The following is a 21,921-nucleotide window of genomic DNA, read 5'->3' as shown; positions in this document are numbered from 1 at the left end:
ACTCGCACAGCCGTGACGCGGGACCGGCTCGGTTCCGCACCCCCGGTCTGCGCGACCGTGCCGGTCCTGCACTCCCAGGCTACGGTACCGCGTTCCCGCGCCGTGCCCTGTGTTACTATCTTACTCCCGCATTTCCAGCGCGTGGAGGAGGTATATGTTTGCTAAACTTTACCACCCAGGTATATAAATGCAAATTATTAAAAAAAGTATATTTTTAAATTTAATTCAAGTTAGGATCAGCTGTACCACAGCTCTCATCTAGCCGTATTAGTTTTGTCCTTTTTCGTATGAACAGCACCTAGTTTTTAGCAACAATACTTTGTTTTCCTTTTTATTTAAAGTCTAGATTTGTCGGCTACCTATTTCAACATTTCACTAGTTCTTGTAGTTTTGATTAAAGTTTCAGCTTGCAGTTTTCTAGGTTAGGCACTTTAGATTCCTGAACTAGTAAAGTATTAGTAGAAGCATGTAGCAGCATATGTCACTAAGTACCTTTTAAACTAACCGAAATCAACAATGCCAGTTTTGTCAGTGTAAGTATTAATCCATAAAGGAAGCTACGTTGTAATTGGTAATTGATGATGGGAAGCATGACTTAAAAGGTGGGGACAGTCCTCACCTATATCGACTAGTTTTTTTGGATTGTGTAGGCCCAGCACCACTAAAGTTGTGGCTAGTTGGGCCTGTGGTAGAACAGGCCCAATATGATCTGGGTGGCCTACGGTTGATGGGTCGGGCTGCGCATTCTAACAGCTTATATAGAGGGCAAAATGTCCATTGATAGCCTTAACAGCACCCATGCATGGTGATTCAATTGGAATGTCTGTGGATAGTAAAAACTGAACAAAACAATCCCCATTACCCTCATATGCTAACCTGATGGAGAAATTTGTCAGTTAGTAACAGTTAATCAAGGTTATGTTAGTTTTGTCAACCGAGTAACTAATTCTTTTCTACAAGAAAGTACCACATCTGAGCTGACCATTGCTAATGCTCTGAACAAAAGACACAGAAGGCTAAAGACGATAGTCGGAAGAGGACACTGCGGACTGGCTTTGCGGGATCGATTGGAGCAGCCTATCAGAATGAGGGAAGAACTAAAGAAGTAAAGAGGCTGACAAGCTTAGTACAGTAGGTTAATTTCTGTAATGTTTGCAGATCTTCTACAAACAAGGTATGCTTGTTGTGTGTATATAGATTGATCCCCATTGATGTTGCTTGCTCTGAATAAAAGGATGATGTGATTAGGAGACAAGGAGGCACAGGTGTGACGCTATCAGGTAGTTGGGCTACCATTTTAACGATTGTGTGTTGATGGGCTTGTTTTGTTGACGAACAAATCGGCAAGCCTCAGAATTTGAATAAACTCGCACAAAAGCGTGACGTGCGCGCGGGGGAGGTGCCCGTGGCAGGGCAGTCAACAGATGACGCTACTTGTTTCATCATGTGGAGAGGAAACCGACTAAAATAGTATAGGACCCGCGCAGATTGTGCGGCTAGCATCGTTATATTTTTCTCATATAATAGCATATATAATTTAACATTTTAAAATGGCAATATAATTTTAAACTTTTGTCTCAAATGACCGTGGTGGCGTGGTGGTGGAGTTGTGGCTGCATGACTCCACCTAGCAGAATTCAAATCTGGTGCCTATAAATATTATGCATATTTAAGCTTTTGAACCAAACTTTAGTGTGATTAGTAAAAAAATGACTCAACTAACTATGATATTTTGCTAATATAGTAATTTCTCTGTCTATAAAGCAAACGTGCTAGGATATGTAAGTCATGGTATTTCTTTTTGTCTTCTTTCCTCCATCTTCATCCTATTAGTATCATCCTCTTATTATTTTTAGTGGCATTTTTCATCAACTAGATAAGACATATTGTATTAGTGATAGTTTATATTGTATCAAATATTCCTCACAGTTTCGAGGAAATTTGTTGTCACGTTAGTACAGATTCGAGGATATAATCTTATCTGTTAGTATATTGTTTTAATGTAGATTGGGAATAAAGTTATTTTTTTGAAAAAAAGTATGAATTGCCCCATAAACTATTCTAGTCGACCCAATTACCCCTGAACCTAAAAACCAGACGTCACTCACTCTAAACTTTCAATACCGGATGAATTACCCCCCTCAATCTAATCCAAAGCGGTTTTGTCCCACGTGAAGTACGCGTGGCGATCTAATCAATATTTTCTTTTTAAAAAATGGTGAGACCCACGTGTAATACCTCCTCTACCCCTCTTTTTCTCTCTCCTCGCGCCGGCGCGCACAGCGGCGCACGGCAGCGCGCGAAAGCGGGCGGTCGACGCACAAGACACGGAGGCGGTGGGCCCCTCGGCTGCCACCGCCGCTGCCGAGGCAGAGGTGGAGAAGGCCAGGACAGAGTGGGTGGCCAGGAGTGCGCGGTGGTGGAGGGAGTCGGAGGAGGTGGAGATGGAGGAGGAGGGGATGGGGGCGGGAGGGAGAGAGGAGGAGCGGAGGGCGGCGCGCGGGGAGGTGTAGGGGATGGGGCCGCGCGCCGCTCGACTTGCGCCCATGCCGATGACGCGGCGCTCACCCCATATCCCTCGCCTCCTTTTCCTCCACGAGCTCGAATCCGAGAGTTTCGATTCGGCAGCGACGACGTTGGAGTGGGTGGTGCTTGAGGCGATCATGGTGCTGCTTCTGACGCTGCCAGTGCTGGACAGGCTCCCGGTGCGGGATGATCTCCGTGGTGCGGAGCGCGCTGAAGACGATGATGTTGATGGTGCTCTTCTGCCTCTTCCTGCTGATGGACATCTACTGGAAGTACGAGGTGCGGCCCACCTACAATGACGAGCACCACTGCACCCCGTCCGAGCACCTCCGCCACCAGAAATCCATCATGAAGCCGCAGCGCAGCGCGCTCCTCATCGCCACTGCGCTGGTCCTCTACTGGATCCTTCTTCCCTGTCACCTTCCTCGTCGTCAGGCTTGACCAGCTCTAGCAGCGTGTCAACAAGCTCAAGAAGCAGGATGACTAACTCTAGCTGATCCTGCTACCCCCTGATTCAGCGTGTCGATTGGCCCGACCGTGACCCGCCCACCGCCGACTTGCACCCGCGCCAGACGACGCAAGGAGAGAGAAAGAGGGGGGAATTGGGGAAGAGGAGGTATGTTATGTGGGTCACATCATTTTTTAAAAAAAAGAAAATGCTGACTGGATTGCCACGCGTACGCCACGTAGGATAAAACCACTCTAAATTGCATAGGGGGGTAATTCGTCCGGTGTTGAAAATTTAGGGTGAGCTATGTCTGGTTTCAAGTTCAGGGAGGTAATAATTAGGTCGACCGTAATTGTTCAGGGGGTAATTCGTACTTTTTTCTTATATTTTATTTGATCACCTCGTAGGACTAATGTGGGGCTTGAAAAAGCGCCCCCCCCCCCCGCGCGTGGCCAGGCCGGCCCGCACGGGCGCCGCCTCCACGACCACCCCGGCGCCGGCCCCACCTTTTCATTGCTGCCGCCACACAGAGCCAGCCGACGCTCAGCCGAGCACGGACGCGAGCTGCGCCTTGAAGGAAGAGGAAGGCGGGGTGGCCATGGGCGCCGGCGAGGAGCTCAAGGAAGGAGGAGGGAAGGTCGGCGATGAGGCCGGCGTCATCTTCTTCATCTTCTGCCAGCCGTCGATTTCATTTAGGGAGAGAAGAGAAGGGGAAGGAGGCCGGCAACAGCCCCTCTCTGTCGGCAACCATTGCCGAGACAGAAAGAAGATAAAAGAGTTGGCACTATCATCTAGGACCCGCCGCCGCCATGTCGCCCGCCACCTCCTCCTCTCCCGCCTCTCCCCGGCGCCTCCTCCCTTGCCACCGGCCGGCTTTGCCTAGAGAACGTGACAAGAGTGAGAGAGAGGAGGAAGGGAGAGAGAAGGATGATGTGGCATCCATACATGTGGGTCCCACGTGGGTCCCACGCTGACTCAGCCGCCACGTAGGACAAAACCGGGGTCAAAACCACAGAATGACCTATTGTGATTGGTTTTGATTAGTTAAGAGACGCCGGATATCTGGTTTTGCGGTTGGGGGACGATTTTGTAACTCGATGACAAGTTGAGGGACCTTCGGTCTACTTTTTCCAAGAAGAGTTTGCCAAGTCCTAAAGACCACCTTTTATGATTTTATCTAAGGAAAAAGTATACTTGGACTCCCTCAACTATCGCCCGAGTATGATTCATGTCCTCCAACCACAAAACCGGTGCAAACAATGTCCCTAAGTGGTTTTGGAGGTGGTTTTAGCTGACGTGGCGCCTACGTGGCAGTCTTGACCGAGTATTTGTCCTACGTGGTGCTTATGTGGCATTAGAATAAAAACAAAAATAAAAAATATGTGCGACACATGTCATTCACAAAAAAGAGTATTGTGGGACTCACATGTCATCCTCCCTCTCCTTCCCTTCTTCCTCCCCCTCTCTCTCCCTTATCTCCCTCCCTCTCTCTCTCTCTCCTCTCTCTCTCTCGGGAGCAGCAGCGGTGGTGGTGGGGACGAGGTGGAGGGGACCGGTGGCAACGGTGGCGGCGGCGGTCGGGAGTGGCGGCAGTGGAGGTGAGGACGAGGCCGAGGGGAGCGGCAGCAGCGGCGGTCGGGAGCGGTCGAAGCACGAGCTCCTCCCAGAAGCACACCGTCCTCCTCCTCCTCCGCCTCCGCCGCATCGTCCCCGCAAAACCACCTCTTCTGCCTTCTCCTCCTCCTCCTGACCGCCGCAGCCGTCGCTCCCCTCCGCCTCGTCCCCACCATCACCGCCGCAGCTACCGAGAGAGAGATAAGGGAGAGCGAGAGGGAGGATGACATGTGGGTCCCACAATACTTTTTTGTGTGAATGACATACGGGTCCCACATTTTTTTTTAACTTAGGTGATTCCCTGCGCTTTGCTGCGGAAATTACTAAGTAACTTTTATATTTTGTAATAATCTAGCTAAAAATAAAAATTCTATTAGTTATTAAAAACAAATAAAACTGATTTGTGAAACTATGTTAATAGAGAAATAAATTTAGTAGACTCTGTATGAAATATAATATTCCGCACTTTGATTATATGGATGAATATTTGTTAAGTATTATAAAAATAATGGATATATATATGTTAAAAATATTGTGAAAAATAATGTGAAGGAAGATGATTGGATATTGATTTGTAGAATTCAATGAATTATAGATGATGTTGCATGCTTGCATGTTACACTATGATAAGTTTTGTATGTATTATTGCTAGTGGATGATGAGGTGGCATGTTGAGCTTTAGAATTAGTAGGTTATAACTCTATAGTAAAGATAAGATTTTTGTTTTTATTTTAATACCACGTAAGCGCCACGTAGGACAAAGAATCGGTCAAGACCGCCATGTCAGCCGAAACCACCTCCAAAACCATCTAGGAATATTGTTTGCACATATTTTAATAATTGAAGGAGTTGATATATCTAATTTTATGGCTGGAGAACATGAATGCTACTCGGACGACAGTTGAGGGAGTTTTATCTGACGGGCCCTCGTAGTCCGAGCCCACACGACCATCTAAGTGAACAGGGCCCAGAGAGAGAGAGAGAGAGAGCCCAAAGTCAAGTGAAGTCCAGCCCACGGCGGTGCTCGCGCCCGCGGCTTCCCGACGCCACCCACCGCTGCCGCTGTTAGTAATAAGTCTAGCTGCTCAGAGTAGTTAGTTTCCCTCTGTTTTTACGTTGAGTCTTGCACATGATCTGTTCATCCTGTTTGTGTGCATAGTGGGCTTGACGCACGCTGCGTTCGTGCGGAGTCCGTGGTGTCGTGCATGGTGTGCTCCAGTTCGTGGGATGGCGCGAAGTGGCAAGGAGTGTGGCACGCACAATTAGGAGGCCACTATGGCCACGTTTAACTTTCTTGTAATTTGCTATTTAAGGTTAAGCTCTAATCCAGAAAAGCTGCCAGTTAATGCAGCGCCAAAATACTCTGTGTTGCTCTGTTTCTGTTTTGCCAGACAAGCTACAGTTTTTCGTTTTGCCGCTAACAATTGGTATCAGAGCCTTCGGTGATCGCCGGGGTTCCTGATGTCGCTACCAACGCCACGCGTCTCCCACTCACCACCGCGTCGTCGCTGGCGCTCGCCGTCTCCGCGCCGTGGCCGTCATGGCAGCCGCGGCCAAGTCGTGGTGGAACGCGTCGTCCGCGAGGCGACCACGAGCAGCGTCGTCTACCCGACACTCACCCACACAAATTACCAAGACTGGGCGCTGGTAATGTGGGTGAACATGCAGGCCCAAGGTCTGTGGGGCGCGGTGGAGCCGGAGGGCGATGATCTCGTCGACTATCGGCAGGACCGGCAGGCGCTCGCCGCGATACTTCGCGCCGTGCCCGCCGAGATGCTCGCCACGCTCGCTGTCAAGGAGACGGCGCAGGAGGCGTGGGAAGCGATCAAGACTCGCCGTATCGGTGTGCAGCGCGTGCGTGAGGTGAATGCACAGCAGCTGCGCCGAGAATTCGGTGATATCCTCTTCAAGGACGGTGAAACCGTCGACGACTTCTCGATGCGGATCGGCGGCCTCGCCAACAACCTTCGCACCTTAGGTGATAATATCACTGAAGCTGAGGTCGTTCAGAAATTGTTGCAGGTTGTCCCAGAACATCTCCAGCAAATAGCCATCTCGATTGAGACCTTGCTCGACGTCAATGAGGTGTCTCTCGAGGAGGTTACTGGGCGTCTGCGCTCCGTCGAGCAACGCAAGCAGCGCAAGACTGCGGCGGCATCGAGTCAGGTCGACGCCAATGGCCGTCTCCTCTTCACCGAGGAAGAATGGCTGGCGAAATTCCGCAAGGCGGCCTCTCTGCAAGACGCCGCTCACTCCTCCGGCGGCAACGGCGACCACCGGGGTCGAGGGCGTGGGAAGAAGGACGGTGGAGCCCCGAAGGAGGCCCAGCCCAAGCCAGCCAACCCGGGAGGCCGTAACCCGGGAAATTGCAAGAATTGCGGCAAGAGGGGACATTGGGCCAAAGACTGTCGCAGCAAGCCCAAGGCCCAGCAAGCTTACGTAGCCCAGGAGGAGGACGAAGAGCCTGCTCTGCTCCTAGCCAAGGTGCAGCTGGATCCGCCGCGTCCTCGCGTCGCTGCACCGACAAACGTCGTCTCGCCACCGAGCGCGCCGAGGGCGCCTTCGCCGATGGGCGAACTCGCCGTAGTCGAGGCAAGGGTCTTCGCGCAGCTAGACGACGGTGGCGAACATGATCCGGCAATGTGGATCCTGGATACTGGCGCAACCAACCATATGACCGGGTCCCGCTCCGCTTTCGCCGAGCTCGACACGGTGGTCACCGGCACTGTCAGGTTTGGCGACGGCTCGGTGGTTCGCATCGAGGGCCGCGGCACCGTCCTGTTCTCCTGCAGGTTCGGGGAACACCGCGGCATCGCCGGGGTCTACTACATCCCGCGGCTCATGGCGAACATCGTCAGCCTTGGACAGCTGGATCGTTCCGGCAGCAAGGTACTGATTCATCACGGCGTCCTGCGCGTGTGGGATCCTCGAGGGCACCTACTCGTCCGTGTCCGACGCTCCGACGACTGCCTCTACACCATCAATCTGTACATCGACCGTCCGGTCTGCCTCGCGGCAAGGAGCGCCGAGCCGGCGTGGCGGTGGCACGCCAGGTACGGCCACCTCAACTTTCCTGCTCTCCGCAAGCTCGCGCAACAGGAAATGGTTCGTGGGCTGCCGCTGCTGCAACAAGTCACTCAAGTCTGCGATGGCTGTTTGCTCGGGAAGCAGCGGCGAGCGGCGTTCCCGACGTAGTCCAAGTACCGCGCTGACGAACACCTGGAGCTCGTCCACGGCGATCTCTGTGGGCCGATCGAACCTGCAACGCCGGCTGGTAATTGGTATTTTTTGTTGCTTGTCGATGACATGAGCCGCTATATGTGGCTAACCTTGATCAGGAGCAAGGATGAGGCCGCGAACGCCATCAAGCACTTTCAGGCCCGTGCAGAGGTGGAGTCCGGGCGCAAACTCCGTGCACTGCGCACGGATCGTGGCGGCGAATTCACCTCAATCGAATTTGGGGAATACTGCGCCAATCTCGGAGTTGGTCGGCAGTTGACGGCGCCCTACTCCCCGCAGCAGAACGGAGTAGTGGAGCATCGAAACCAAACCATCGTCGCCACTGCCCGCAGCATGTTGAAGGCGAAGGGTGTTCCTGGGCGGTTCTGGGGAGAGGCCATGTCCACAGCGGTCTTTCTCTTGAATCGTTCGCCGACGAAAAGCTTGGACAACCAAACGCCCTATGAAGCATGGTATGGCCAACGGCCCGCTATGCATTTCCGGCGCACTTTCGGGTGCAGGGGGCACGTCAAGATCACCAAGCCCGGGCTGAAGAAACTCGATGACCGGAGTGCGCCAATGGTGCTCCTCGGCTACGTGCAAGGCTCGAAGGCCTACCGGCTCTATGATCCAGTCAGCGAGCGCGTCCATGTGTCAGGGACGTGGTGTTTGATGAAGACGCCGCCTGGGACTGGGGACCAGTGACGCCCGATGGTGCTCCCCAGCTCGAGCCGTTCACCGTCGAATAGGTGGTGACGACCACCATCGGGACGGCACCTGCTTCGTTGCCGACTCCGCCCTCGCCACCATCGCCGGCTCCGTCGGCCCCCACGACGCCGGCACCTCCGTCGCCTCCGTTGCCGGAGGCGGTTGAGTTTGTCATGCCGCCTACCCAGGATTCCATCCTGGACGCCGACGCAGATGACGACGTCGTGCCTCGCTACCGCCTGGTGGATAACCTGCTGGGGAATGCCTCACCGCCTGGACACGCTCCGCGGGTGCTGGAATAGCTCGAGCTCCATGTTGTGAGCGCCGACGAACCTGCTTCACTGGCTGAGGCGGATCCAAACTGGCGTGGCGCCATGCAAGACGAGCTTAACGCGATCGTCGACAACGACACTTGGTCGCTCACTGACCTACCCCATGGCCACCGTGCAATTGGGCTAAAATGGGTCTACAAGCTGAAACGTGACGAACAGGGGGCGATCGTGCGCTACAAGGCGCGCCTCGTCGCTAAGGGGTACGTCCAATGACAGGGGGTGGACTTCGACGAGGTCTTCGCACCTGTCGCCCGGCTGGAATCGGTGCGCCTCCTTCTCGCCGTCGCCGCGCACCAAGGGTGGCAAGTCCACCACATGGACGTCAAGTCGGCATTCCTCAACGGCGAGCTGCTCGAGGAAGTTTATGTCTCGCAGCCGCTGGGTTTCGTCGACGACAACCACAAGAACAAGGTGTATCGCCTGCACAAAGCTCTTTACGGCTTGCGCCAGGCGCCTCGCGCGTGGAATGCCAAACTTGATAGCTCCTTGCTGTCACTCGGCTTTCACCGCAGCAGCTCCGAGCATGGTGTGTACACACGCACCAGGGGAGGAAGACGACTGACGGTGGGCGTCTACGTCGATGACCTCATCATCACCGGCGATCACGACGACGAGATCCGCAGCTTCAAGGGAGAGATGATGAAGCTCTTCAAGATGAGTGATTTGGGGCACTCAGATACTACCTCGGCATCGAGGTTACCCAGGACAGTGATGGGATCACGCTGGGGCAAGCCGCATATGCCGGCAAGATTCTTGAGAAGGCAGGACTCAAGGACTGCAATCCCTGTCAGACTCCCATGGAGGTACGTTTGAAATTGAGAAAGGGTTCAGATTTTCCACTTGTGGATGCTACATTGTATCGCAGCTTGGTTGGGAGTCTGCGCTATCTCGTCAACACGCGACCCGACCTGGCATTCTCTGTTGGGTATGTCAGTCGCTTCATGGAGTCACCCAGGGAAGATCATCTCGCAGCCGTTCGGCGCATACTGCGCTATGTGGCAGGCACTCGCTGCTGGGGAATTCGATTTGGCCCAGGTGCACGGTGCGCTTTGCCAATGTTGGTTGGTTACTCTGACAGTGATCTGGCTGGCGATCCAGATGAGCGAAAGAGCACGTCCGGCCAGATTTTCTTCGTCAATGGCGGGCCTATCACTTGGCAGTCCTCCAAGCAGAAGGTGGTGGCATTGTCCTCCTGTGAGGCCGAGTACATCGCCGCAGCCGCCGCAACATGTCAAGGAGTATGGCTCGCGCGGCTGTTAGCGGAGGTGCTGGGCGACGAGATCGCCGCACCGCTGCTGAAGGTGGACAACCAGTCCACAATATCATTGATAAAAAATCCAGTGCATCATGACCGGAGTAAGCATATCGATGTCAAATATCATTATATCCGGGAGTGTGCAGAAAAGAAACTGATCGAAATGATGTTCGTGGGAACTGCGGAGCAGCTCGGTGATATATTCACCAAATCTCTGGGCAGAACCAGGTTTCAGGAGCTTCGTTTAAAGATCGGTGTCTGTTCTCTTGACAAGAGCGGTCAGACTTAAGGGGGTGATTTGTTAGTAATAAGTCTAGCTGCTCAGAGTAGTTAGTTTCCCTCCGTTTTTACGTTGAGTCTTGTACATGATCTGTTCATCCTGTTTGTGTTCATAGTGGGCTTGACGCACGCTGCGTTCGTGCGGAGTCCGTGGTGTCGTGCGTGGTGTGCTCCAGTTCGTGGGATGGCGCGAAGTGGCAAGGAGTGTGGCACGCACAATTAGGAGGCCACTATGGCCACGTTTAACTTTCTTGTAACTTGCTATTTAATGTTAAGCTCTAATCCAGAAAAGCTGCCTTTCTGTTTTGCTAGACAAGCTACATTTCGTTTTGCCGCTAACAGCCGCCCACTCCACCACTAGTCCACTGCCTCGACTGTACCGCCGCCCCCACGTGGCCGGCGCCGGCGCCACCGACCGACCGCCCGTGACGCCACGCCATCCAATCCGCCCGAATCCGCCCCGCAAGATTCCGCCGCCGAATTCCCCCGCCATAAATAGCCGCAAGTGTGACTGTGTGTGAGCACTGCAGCAGCAGCAGCCGCCATCACAGTCTCAGCTCACTCGCTCTTCTCCAGAGGAGGCGGCGGTCTCTCCTCCCCCCCTCGCCGTCTGCCGGAGATGAAGTGGGCCGCCGCCGCCGCCGCCACTGCCTCGGCCGCGGCCACCGCCGTCGCGTCCGCCGCCACCGCCGCCGCCACCGAGCGCTGCGTCACCCCATGCTCCAATCCCACGGCACGCTCCATCCCGAGACCTTTGTTCCTTGTGGCTGGGTGTGGATTGCTCACGCTCGCGCGTGTTTGTTTGTTACTTCTGCAGGGGTCGCCGGCGTCGAGGGGGAATGGGCGGAGGAGCGCGGCGGAGGACCGGTTCGCGCCGCGGTTCGACGGGCTGCGCTTCATCGAGACCCTCGTCACCGCTCACCGTTGAACCGCCATGGCAGAGCAGGATTCATGGCTTAGTTAGGTAGCTAGATTAGCATTCGCGAAGAGCAGAATGGATTTCAGTTAGCCTCAGGATGGGTGAAAGATGAACGAATTAGTTACTACTACCATCATTAATTGACTGTGCTGTTCTTCCTGCTTAATCTGAGTTTGAATTTTGTGCAAATTTTGGCAAACGTTTTTTTTCTTGGGCAGGTATATTGATTTGGCTCGCGTCGCATTTCGAGTATTCGATGCCTAGTAGAAGTACTGCTGCCTACTCCCTCCGGTCAAAAAAAAAAAAAAAAAAAAAAAAAGACAAACCTCCGGTCAAAAAAAAGACAAACCTGGTTTTCGTGTCCAACGTTTGACCATTTATTTTATTTAAAAAAATTATAAAAAAAAATAAAAAGACAAGTCACGCATAAAATATTAATCATGTTTTATCATCTAACAAAATGAAAATATGAATTATAAAAAAATTTCATATAAGACGGACAGTCAAAATTGGACACGGAAACCCAGGGTTTTGCCTTTTTTTTTACGGAGAGATACGGAAACTCAGGGTTTGTTTTTTTCGGAGTAATTACTTAAAGTTGACTTTCCGCTAAATGTCAGGCTTCAAGTACACATGACATGGTCGCCTCGCCTGCTAGTAAAGTGAATACTACTCCCGTCCGTTCATTATAAAACTAAAAAGATGCTCACTTTATTAAATTAACTATTTCTTATTTTATCAGCTTCTAATACATTTATTATTTTTATTTTCACTAACTTTAATTTACTAGTATTTGGAATAAACAGAAGAAGAAAAAATTAAACAACTTAGTACTATTTGGCAAGAGAGCGAGTAATACTAATGGTAACAGTGTGAAAAATAAAGTAACCCAAGGTGAAAATGGATGTGGGGCATCTCGCGCCGACCACGCAAAGAGAGCCAAATCTTCACAAGTGAGTGTGAACGCAGACAGATTCTCTGCCCCGTGATCCACTGTATTCCTATGCCTCTTTCTCTGTCCACGTTTGCGCTGTTCCCACCACTGGAACTCTGCAAATTGCCTTGCCTACTTTCCCCGCGGTTCTTCTCCACACGAATTTGGAATTCAGGGCGAGTTTGGCACAGCTCCAGCTCCATCCCTCCTAGAACTGGAGCTCAGCTAAACAGTTTTAGCTCTATCAAAACTGGGAATGAAGCTGGGTAAAACTCTCTCACAAAATGAACTAGAGTTGTGGAGCTGGGTTTAGGCAGCTCCACAACTCCACTCTATACCCAACTCCTGGAGTTAAATTTAGGAGTTGGAGCTGTACCAAAACAGCCTCTCAGTTTGTTTTTGGGTGGTTCTTCGAATTTAGGATTGAAAAAACCATAGAAACTAAAAGAACAACATATAATTTTAACAGAAATACGACTATAAAATAGAGAAATAGAAAACATAAAAAATTACAGAAATAATATTTGAGTATATCACATAAAAAATGAAGGAATCAAATAAAAGGGATAGACTTTAAAGAAAATTTTTCAAAAGGTACCAGCTCTTACTGATTTTTCTCTAAAATTTTTATATGATTGTCTACTGTAAAGGAATTTGAAAAGAAAAGGATAATAGTTGTTTGCTCAAGTCAAAGCGAGCACACCTATTTTCCTCGCCCGTAATAGTTGTTTTCGACAAGTCTTTCATCGACAATTAGAAATTAACAGCAGTACAGTGATGATTATTTAATAGTGTCATGTTACTTAATCTAATTTATTTTCCTACCAAATAAAGTTGACATTAACTTAGTATTGATTAGTTGGTTATCTAGTATACATGCCTATACTAATATTTTTTCCATGAATTTAGAGAAACCGTTAGGTTCAGTTTTTATGTTTAATGGTTTTCCCCGGATATTTTTCTAGTTATACATGAATAACATCTGGTTGAATCTTATCCCTAATCTCTGGATATCCTAAATTGGATATAGAACCGGCGGATGCATATGCATGTCTAATCAGTTCGACCATACATAAGCTAGCGATGACAATGTACACAGTATCCAATTATCCATCACAACGCATCACAAAGGTGCAAGGCGATCGATCGAGGTGCACCATATATTTTGGATAATTCATCCCAACACGCACTTTTGAATGGACATATAGCATCTCTCATGCAGCCTCATCTTGTTTTTCCTCTCCTTTAATTAATCTAGTACTCCATCTTTTGCACATAAAAAATGTGTACAGGAATGCATTTTGGAGGGAGGTATATTCTCGACGCACACGCACTGCCCCTATCTCCGAAAAGCACGTCCAACCAAACCAGAAAGCCGACGAGGGAGGGACAGCATGACGGAACAACAGCGACGGCCCCGGTTGATCGATGCATGATCCTTACATATTTATATTCAACAACTTTTAGGCTCTGTTTATTTCGCTAGACGAAAAGTTTTGGCGTGTCACATCGGATATACAGACACACATTTAAAGTATTAAACATAGAAAAAACTAATTACACATATTGCGTGTAAATTACGAGACGAATTTATTAAGCCTAATTAATCTGTCATTAGCAAATGTTTACTGTAGCACCACATTATCAAATCATAGAACGCTTAGGCTTAAAAGATTCGTCTCGCAATTTACATATAATCTGTGTAATTAGTTTTGTTTGGTGAAAAGATTTTGTTTGTAAACTAAATAGGGCCTTAATTTCATTTCTTTATGATTATTAGGTCGTTCATTTATCTAGCCATGATGCATGTGTGGTCCACTCATCAAGCTTGAAAAAAAATATATAACAAAAGCGAAAGAAGCTAAAACTGAAACTGTATATAAAAATAACTCCCATGGAACTGGCAATTTGGATGAGGCCGGTTGTCACAATCCGTGGCGACGCAAGCGCTTGCGTGAGGCGCCGGGTGAATGGATCAATCGAATGGAACGGCACTAACATTAACATAACGGGGAAGTATGCGTATGATGCAAATATGGAGCATATCTACTATCGGTTGGGCGCCTTCCTCGGCTGGGGACTGCTTTCTCCCCACGCGATGCTCCCAGCCATGCGTACATTCCACGGCGACGACGACGTTACTTCCCCTCGCTTTCCCCGTCTTCTTTTTTCTCCGAAGATGATGTTCAGCTAGCGGGTCTCACTGAACTGTGGCCCATGAAACATGCTAAATTGCCAATTGCCGACATCCTCCCTTGGTCTTTGAGGTTAGGCGGGTCTGCTGTGCTATAGACATATTAATTACGCTCCCCTTCTCGAAATATAAGGAATTTTAGATGAATGGGACATTATCTGTCTAGATTCGTATTATTAGGAAATGTAATCACCGACGGATCTGATGGATGGTCTGGTGGTCCCCGGACCACCTAAAAAATTGCCGACCCAAGGCCCATGTAGGTAGGTACGGCAAAAAAAAAATCCCATAAAATATATTGCCGTATCATGTGGGTTGCTAACTGGCGCGCGCACGTCAGCAACGGAGGTCTCGCGCGCCCTAGCTGGTACCTTCTGTTTCTTTTTTTTTTCCCTTTTGTGATTTTCACTTTTTTGGTGTTTTTTTTTATTTTTTTTAATCTTCAGCACATGTATTTTTAGATCTTTGGGTTGAAAGTTTTTAGATTTGAAGTTGAAAGTTTTCAGATCTGGTTTCGAAAGTTTTCAAATCTCGAGCTGAAAATTTTCAAATCCGAGTTGAAAGTTTTCAAAATTTGTGTTACAAATTTAAATTTCGAGTTTGTCGAGGGAAGACCCCCGATCGCGGGGAGTCGCGTGACCCCCCTTTCGTGAGTTCGGCCGAGGTCAGAGACTCATCTCTCCGAAGTCGCGTGTTCGTCCCTCCGATTCCCGGTTAGAAAGCACACAAGTCGATTACCCAGGTTCAGGCCGCTCTGGAGTGTAACACCCTACTCCTGCGTTTGGGATTATCAATGAACTTTTTTACAAGGTTCCCCTTGCCTCCTTCTCTTCCTCTCTCTCTAGCCCCCCTCTTTTGGTGGGCAAGGTCCTCCTTTTATAGCTTAAGGGGATACCACATGCGCCGTTTCTACCCTTCCCCTCCATCGGAGGGAGGGGAGGGGGCCCTTCTCCCTACTGCCACCGGGTTTCAACCCGTGCCTTTTGCTGGAAGCTAAGCATCGGTCGGTCCTTGAGTGGGGCCCAGCGCCGTCTCCCGCCTGACACGGGGGGCAGCCCTGTCATTCCCTCATAAATGAATGAGGACTTGCGGTAGCCCTGCATCGACCGACGCCCGGATGTGACGGGGCGTACCTACCGCCACTCCGCGGAGACAGAGGCGACGTGGGGGCACGACCACCCGTTCAATCGACCATGACCGGCAATAGACTGGTCACAGACCGGTCGCATCCGACTGACAGGAGTCGGTCGGGCACGCCGCACGTCTGCCCTCGCCGCATTGAATGCAGCAAGGGACGGTTGGGGCGCTGCACATTTATGGCCGCCTAGCCTGGACTCCCCTCTCACACTTCCCCCCGAGAGAGGGCCTCGGGCTAAAACGACGAGAGAGCCCGAGGGGGTGACGTCACCCCCGAGGGGATGTCGTCGACCCCCGAGGCTCTCCCCATCGCCTTAGTGACTCACGAGGTATACAGGTGGGACCAGCTCGCAGAGCCACGTGGCTGGAAAGGGAAGCAGCTCTCCTTTACTCCGCATACTCCTTTACTCCGCATACCCCCGGGCCCATATCTCCGACAGAGTTGAAAATTTTTAAAGTTTGAGTTGAAAGTTTTTAAAATTTGACTTTAAAGTTTAAATCTTAAGTCCAAAATTTTCAAATCTAACTTGAAAGTTTTCAATTTGTTAGTAAAAAATTTCTCCAAAAAAATAGTATCCTCTTAATTTTGTCATTATTCTTAACTAACTAACTAGCTACTTAACTCATCAAAATGCGCGTTAGCGGTGCGTGCGTGCGTGCTAATTAGCTTTTCCGCGTATCATCTGCTCGCCTCGCGTATCGGCCTACTTGTTACTGTTAGGGCTCCTGGTGGCCTGGTTGGCATGCCTGATCCTTCTCGGTGACCAGCGTCCACGTGCGGTGATCGGGGCCGACGATCGAGTGGCGACGGCAAGGCCGCAGCAAGGGGTGGCCACGCGACGTGCATATGTAGAGGACAACGGCGGCGGCGGCAAGCCGGCACCGGCACGGGCGCACGTACGGTGGTTGGCCGGCGGAAAGTGGCACCGAGCCAAGGAAGCAAGGCAGGGCAGATGATTAGGCCTTATTCGTTTCGAAGGATTCCTAAAGGAAATCTCAATTCCTATGCAATAAGCACTATCCATGCATTCGGTTTGTAGGATTCAAAGAAAAATTTTCCATAGAAACGCTATGCCAATCCTCCAAAAATCCTCCAAAATATACTAATTCCACAGAAATGACAACATCCACTCCATCCTTTTTTGTTTAGCTAAGTATAGGAAAAATTTCTGTGTTCCAATCCTTTGTTTTGCACGTGCATTCCTAAATTATTTTTACGTTTTTCATATTCCTATGATTTTAAAATCCTGTGAACCGAATAGACCCTTATTGATTAGCCGATTAGATTTTCTCTTCTATTCAATTCATCTCAGCTGGGATGCGTCACGAACGAACGCAGACGGCGAGCGGAGGCGGGGGGCAGTCAGTGGCGTCGGAAAGGTAGGACGGCGAGTGAAGGCAGTGGCGCGTCGCAGATGGAGGCGGTCTCCGCTTTCTCTTCCTTACCGCACACATTCAACTTCTTCCTCGAGCACTTCATCCATTTCTGCCATTTGCCGCTCCCGACTTTGGCATCATTGGATCCAACCTAATATGATCGATCACTTGATCAGAAATAGGTATGGGTTTATCGAAAACCACAGAGAAGTTGGTCACGGACGTTAGTTTCTTTCCATTCACAAATCACTGATCGAAGTAGCTCCAGTCCATCCCTGTCTCTCCAACAAAAAAAAAAAAGTCTAATTCGATCCAAAAACAGTGATGGTTCCATTATACCCTACTTGGTCCTCAGACCAAATACATGTTTAAAGCCCACAAATTTTCAATGTTTCAATGTATCGTGCAAACAAACGACGGTGTTTGAGAAAGATTAAGGGAAAGATAAACTAAAAAATTATTAAGGCATGATTAATTGGATTTTAACTAATATAAATTTAAAAATATATTTATTTAATATTTTAAGACAAGTTTTATATAGTTTTCTTTTAAAAAAACCACATCATTTATTTGAAAAGTATAATAACACAAACCGAGGTTATATCCTAGTCTGAAAAAACTTGCAACATCATCTTTTCGCTTTTGCTTATACTAATCAGCCAAAATTTAAATTTTCACCCTTAAATTTAAAGTTAATTTTGGGATTTTTCAATCATAGTTTATTTTCGGTCTTTGCTTTAAGATCACTAAAAACACGTATATAAAAGTTTTATTCATAAATTATTTTTTTATTTACAAATATACCGTTTCGCATTTTCCTCCAGTATGTCAAACGATGGGGCTGTTAGGGTATCCCAATAGAAGCCACACCTATCAGTGGCCTCACATGGGTCATACAAGCTGAGACCACACATGAGAAACATATCTCCCAATAGAAGACACTCCAAATGCCCCTACAAAAAATCTGAGGCAAGTGTCCGAAGACACACTAGCCCACAATGTCCCACAACGTGTGTTCTCTAGCCCATGGAGCCCATGTGCATTTTACTATCCTACCCCTACGTTTTATTTTAGCCCGGCCTCTTTTTCTCCGTCACCCGTCGCCTATCTCTCTATCTCTTTCGCCACCGCTTGCCTCTCTCTCCAGCCGCTCACCGCTGTCTCTCTCCCTCCTCACAACGAGAGGGGCGAGCGGTGCACGAGGTGGCTGGCAGCGCGGGGTGGCTGACAGTGCTGGTTGCTGGTTCCCTTCTTCCTCCGCCAGTCACCGCCTCTCTCTCTCTCTCCACGGTTGGTCGGGAGGCTGGATCTAGTGGGTTGCTGCGTTGTCGCTAGGTTGTCGCTGTTGCACCGCCTCCAGCTCGTCCACTACCTCACCACCTCCGGCCAAGGGTAGAAGGGAAAGATACATATGCGGAGCAGAGACCATGAAAGACTTAGCCACGACATCGTCCAACATGGAGCCTAGCTCCGTGGCTTGATGAAAAGGGGCCGAGTAGCACAGTGAGGTGTGTGTCTCATAGAGAAGTCGTGCCCCTCTTACGAGAGATGGATCCGGTCCTAAAAGAAACGTTCGCATGGACAACCTTATAGCCACAGTACAAAGGGTAACAGTACAGGTGGAAAGATTTTTCCCCCGAGGCAGAGCTCGTCAACGCGAGGTGGGAGTGGACGAGCAGTTGACCCAACGAAATGTACAGTACAGTACGTGGAGGAGCAGCAAATGCAGACCGGCCGTGGCGTGGCAGGCAGCCATCACATTCACCGAGGTTCCGCTCCGCTCCGCTCGTCTGCGGATCGCCGCTCTCTGTCTCAACCACCCGCACAGACGAGCTCCGGGCGCCGAGCGGGTGGGCCCCACCGGACGCGACGCGGAAAAAACTCCAATCCGATTAATTCCCCCAACACGCCACATCCGCCCCTCCTCCGCTATAATTAAAACGCGACTAGCCGACGGCGCACTCCGCCATTTCCTCCTCCACCGCCTACCGCATCTCCTCGCGTTCACACCACGCACCCGAATCTTCCGCGCCTACCGGACGCCGGTGGGCCACGCCGCGCTTCGGTCGGCGCGTCGCCGGAGGAAGGAGGAGGAGCCGTCTCGTTGCCATGAAGTGGGGGATCGCCGCCGCCGTCGCGTCCGCCGCCGCCGTGGCCGCCGCGTCAGGGGCCGAGCTGCTCGCCTGCGACTGCGCCGATCAGCCGCCGCAGCAGCAGGAGGCCGCCGCCGCCGCCGTCGGGAGGTGCGACGCCTTCCTCGTCCGCCACAACCAGGTTTGCCTCCCCGATCCCCTTCTTCTTCTCCCCCTCTCTTCTTCCTCGATCTCCTCTGATCCCCTTTTCTCCTTTTGGCTCGTCAGGGTTCGTCGTTGTCAAGGGACGCGGAACGCGCGGCGGCGGCGGCGGCGGGGGAGCAGCGTGTGGAGGGGAAGAAGTTCGCGCCGCGGTTCGACGGCCTCCGATTCATCGAGACGCTCGTCACGGCGCACCGCTGAACTGGGGCTGAGATTCCTTCCTTCCTTCCTCCCGTGATTCGGCGGAGGAAGAGGAGGAGGAGACGCCAGATGCGCGCGTGATCCTTCGGCGATTTAGATGCAGCGCCAAGAAGTTTTGTTAGGACAATTGAGAAATTGAGGCTTTGAAATCTTTCCTCTTCTTTCTGTTTGCTTTTCTTTCTAATTTCTTCTTATTTTCCCCCCTTTCTATTGTTACTGCTATTGCTGTTGACAATTATGGTGATCCTTGTTAAGCTGAGGCGATAATTGTGATGATTTATGTAAATTGCGAGCCATGATTGATTCTTCATCCAATTTCTTAGGACTGTTCATGATATGATGTTGATATCCGCCTCCTCTATCTTAGCATCCCAAGGGATGTGGGTGTCTCTGCTGTACCTTGCTTACCCATGTCTGTCCTTATTCTCAGCTTGTTTCTTTTCCCTTCTTTTTCTTCTTTGATATGGTTTCTTTTTTTTTAATTATTTTCTTGATGTGATCTCTTTCCCTCCATGTTGGTGGATTGAATTGCTGCATGTGTGTGTGGCAACAAATTGGTGCTTTGTCATCACTCATCAAGAGTTGTGATGCTATTGGCACCTGTGATTGTGATGTTATTGTGGCAAGGGGCCATGTGATGTGGCTGCTTGCTCTCCATGCTTTCCATTTCTACTCCTGCTTTTCTTGATTGGATTTGTATGTGATCAAGATTTCGAATGGATGGGATCAACCTGAGCAGGATGTCCGAATTGAACCGTTTATCAGCAAGCTGGTGACATTGATGGGCAGAATGGATGCAGGAGGCATTGCTGGAAAGGAAGTACAGTACTGGAGATGATTAGGGCTGCGTTTTATGTGCAAATGAATGGGACAGGATCACGGAAGGGACTCTGGAGCATGTTCCTCCCAACTTCCTTTTTCCAAACCCTTTCTTTCGTTGTTTATTGTACCAGCATGACACATGTAGTGGAAGGCAAGAAAATTGGACAAATTTTGTAGTGTCCAAACTTTTTTTTTCATATTTGTAGTGTCCAAACTTTTTTTTTTTCATATTTGTAGTGTCCAAACTTTTTTTTTTCATAGTTATTGATTATAACAGCCTGGTACATGTGGAAGCACAAAAACTGGACAGTTCTTTACACTGTACAAACAAATTGGCTGGCCTGAAAAGGAATATCCAAGGATGAAGTTGCCCTGCCCGGGTTTACCTTACCGCCGATAACCGCGTGGTTACCGGGCTTACCGCGGGGTACGGTAATATAAATATCACGGTAACCTTCTTAAATTCAAATAAATTTAAAAAAAATTGAATTTTTGATAAATTTTGCACGGTTTTATACGATTTTTCACGGTTACCGCGCGGTAACCGTACTTACCGCTGGGACGCGGTAACCCTGGCCCCGGCGGTTTGGGAAACCCTAGCCATGCCCGCATGTGCACATGATTTAATTTATTTTTGGCTGGAGAATTGATTGTATTTTTTTCTATTGTAAATTACAAACCAGTATGACGGAATCGATTTTATAACACATGCCTCTCGTGCTGTATGAGTTTTTTCTTTTAAAAAAAAAGAACAGCAAAGAGAACCTATTCAGGTATTTTCAAAATCTACTATTCATAACTGCGGGAAAAGACAAGCAAATATTTATCTTATTAATAGTATTTTCACCGTCGGTAATAGAAAAACGGCAAAATTTGCTACAGGACACTCAAAAAATATGTAATTAGTTGTCGGACACCGCAAAGACGTGAATTTGCTCTAGTACACTCCAAAAGTGTGGTAATTTGCTGCAGGACACTAGGCGCATTAAAATATAATATCCACCCAATTGATGAGAGAGAAACCAAATAAAATGACAGTTTTACTCTCATCTTCTTATCTCTTCTTCCTGTCTTTTTCCGTCGCTCCTCTCACGTGTGCAAATTTCTTAGATTAACGTACAGTGAGGGAAATTACACCTAAGTACAGAATTGATGATGCTGCTGATTTCTTGGCTAATTAACAGATTATGGTGTTGATTAACTAATTACTCCTTGCTAGTTTTACTAGGCCTCCAAAAATTTTTAGACGGAGTAGTCGAAGACGATGGAGAACCTTCTCGAATTAAATTTGAAAATATACTGTTCATTCGATTTTTTCTCACAAATATTCGGGATGCAAAATATTTTACAGAAATATACCGTCGGTCTCGCACAACCGTTGCGCGAAAGTGACATAGGAAAGACGTCGTGGACGGTATCGCGCAGGGAAAGCATGAGACCGCACGGTCTCGCGGATTGGAATAGCGAGACCGAGCGGACTAAAAGAGACATCTCGCGGTCTCGCTCATTGCACGAGCGATACCGGTCCAGTGCCGATGTAATTAGTGATTAATGATTCTAATTAGTGATTAATTAATTATTAATTAATCATTAATTAGGATAATTAATCACTAATTATTATTAGTTAATTGTTAATTAAGTAATTAATCACTAATCAAATCG

General features: G+C 49.3%; 2 protein-coding genes across 2 annotated transcripts; both read left to right on the top strand.

The window, feature by feature from the left end:
• The first annotated feature begins 5,535 nt into the window (after positions 1–5,535).
• On the top strand, positions 5,536–10,858 carry LOC9266046 (retrovirus-related Pol polyprotein from transposon TNT 1-94). The gene is made up of 2 exons (XM_026020621.2): positions 5,536–7,641; positions 7,760–10,858. The coding sequence occupies exons 1-2, from the start codon at positions 6,050–6,052 to the stop codon at positions 7,896–7,898; spliced, it is 1,731 nt and encodes a 576-aa protein (XP_025876406.2). The 5' UTR covers positions 5,536–6,049; the 3' UTR covers positions 7,899–10,858.
• Positions 10,859–18,907: 8,049 nt separating this feature from the next.
• On the top strand, positions 18,908–19,747 carry LOC9270420 (uncharacterized). Its single transcript, XM_015757572.3, has 2 exons — positions 18,908–19,216; positions 19,303–19,747. Exons 1-2 carry the CDS (start codon positions 19,052–19,054, stop codon positions 19,435–19,437), a joined length of 300 nt encoding a protein of 99 aa, XP_015613058.1. The 5' UTR covers positions 18,908–19,051; the 3' UTR covers positions 19,438–19,747.
• Positions 19,748–21,921: the final 2,174 nt, after the last annotated feature.

This window comes from Oryza sativa, chromosome 10 (genome assembly GCF_034140825.1).
Source record: "Oryza sativa Japonica Group chromosome 10, ASM3414082v1".
Lineage (NCBI taxonomy): Eukaryota > Viridiplantae > Streptophyta > Magnoliopsida > Poales > Poaceae > Oryza > Oryza sativa.
The sequence above is the reverse complement of the archived record's forward strand: the minus strand, read 5'-3'. Positions and strand labels throughout refer to the sequence as shown.

Excerpts from the sequence above, each read along its gene's own strand:
- LOC9266046 (XM_026020621.2), top strand. The coding sequence starts at position 6,050 with ATGTCGCTACCAACGCCACGCGTCTCCCACTCACCACCGCGTCGTCGC. Across the intron at positions 7,642-7,759 it reads GCGTGGCGGTGGCACGCCAG|CGGCGAGCGGCGTTCCCGAC; the intron begins GTACGGCCACCT and ends CTCGGGAAGCAG.
- LOC9270420 (XM_015757572.3), top strand. The coding sequence starts at position 19,052 with ATGAAGTGGGGGATCGCCGCCGCCGTCGCGTCCGCCGCCGCCGTGGCC. Across the intron at positions 19,217-19,302 it reads TCCTCGTCCGCCACAACCAG|GGTTCGTCGTTGTCAAGGGA; the intron begins GTTTGCCTCCCC and ends TTGGCTCGTCAG.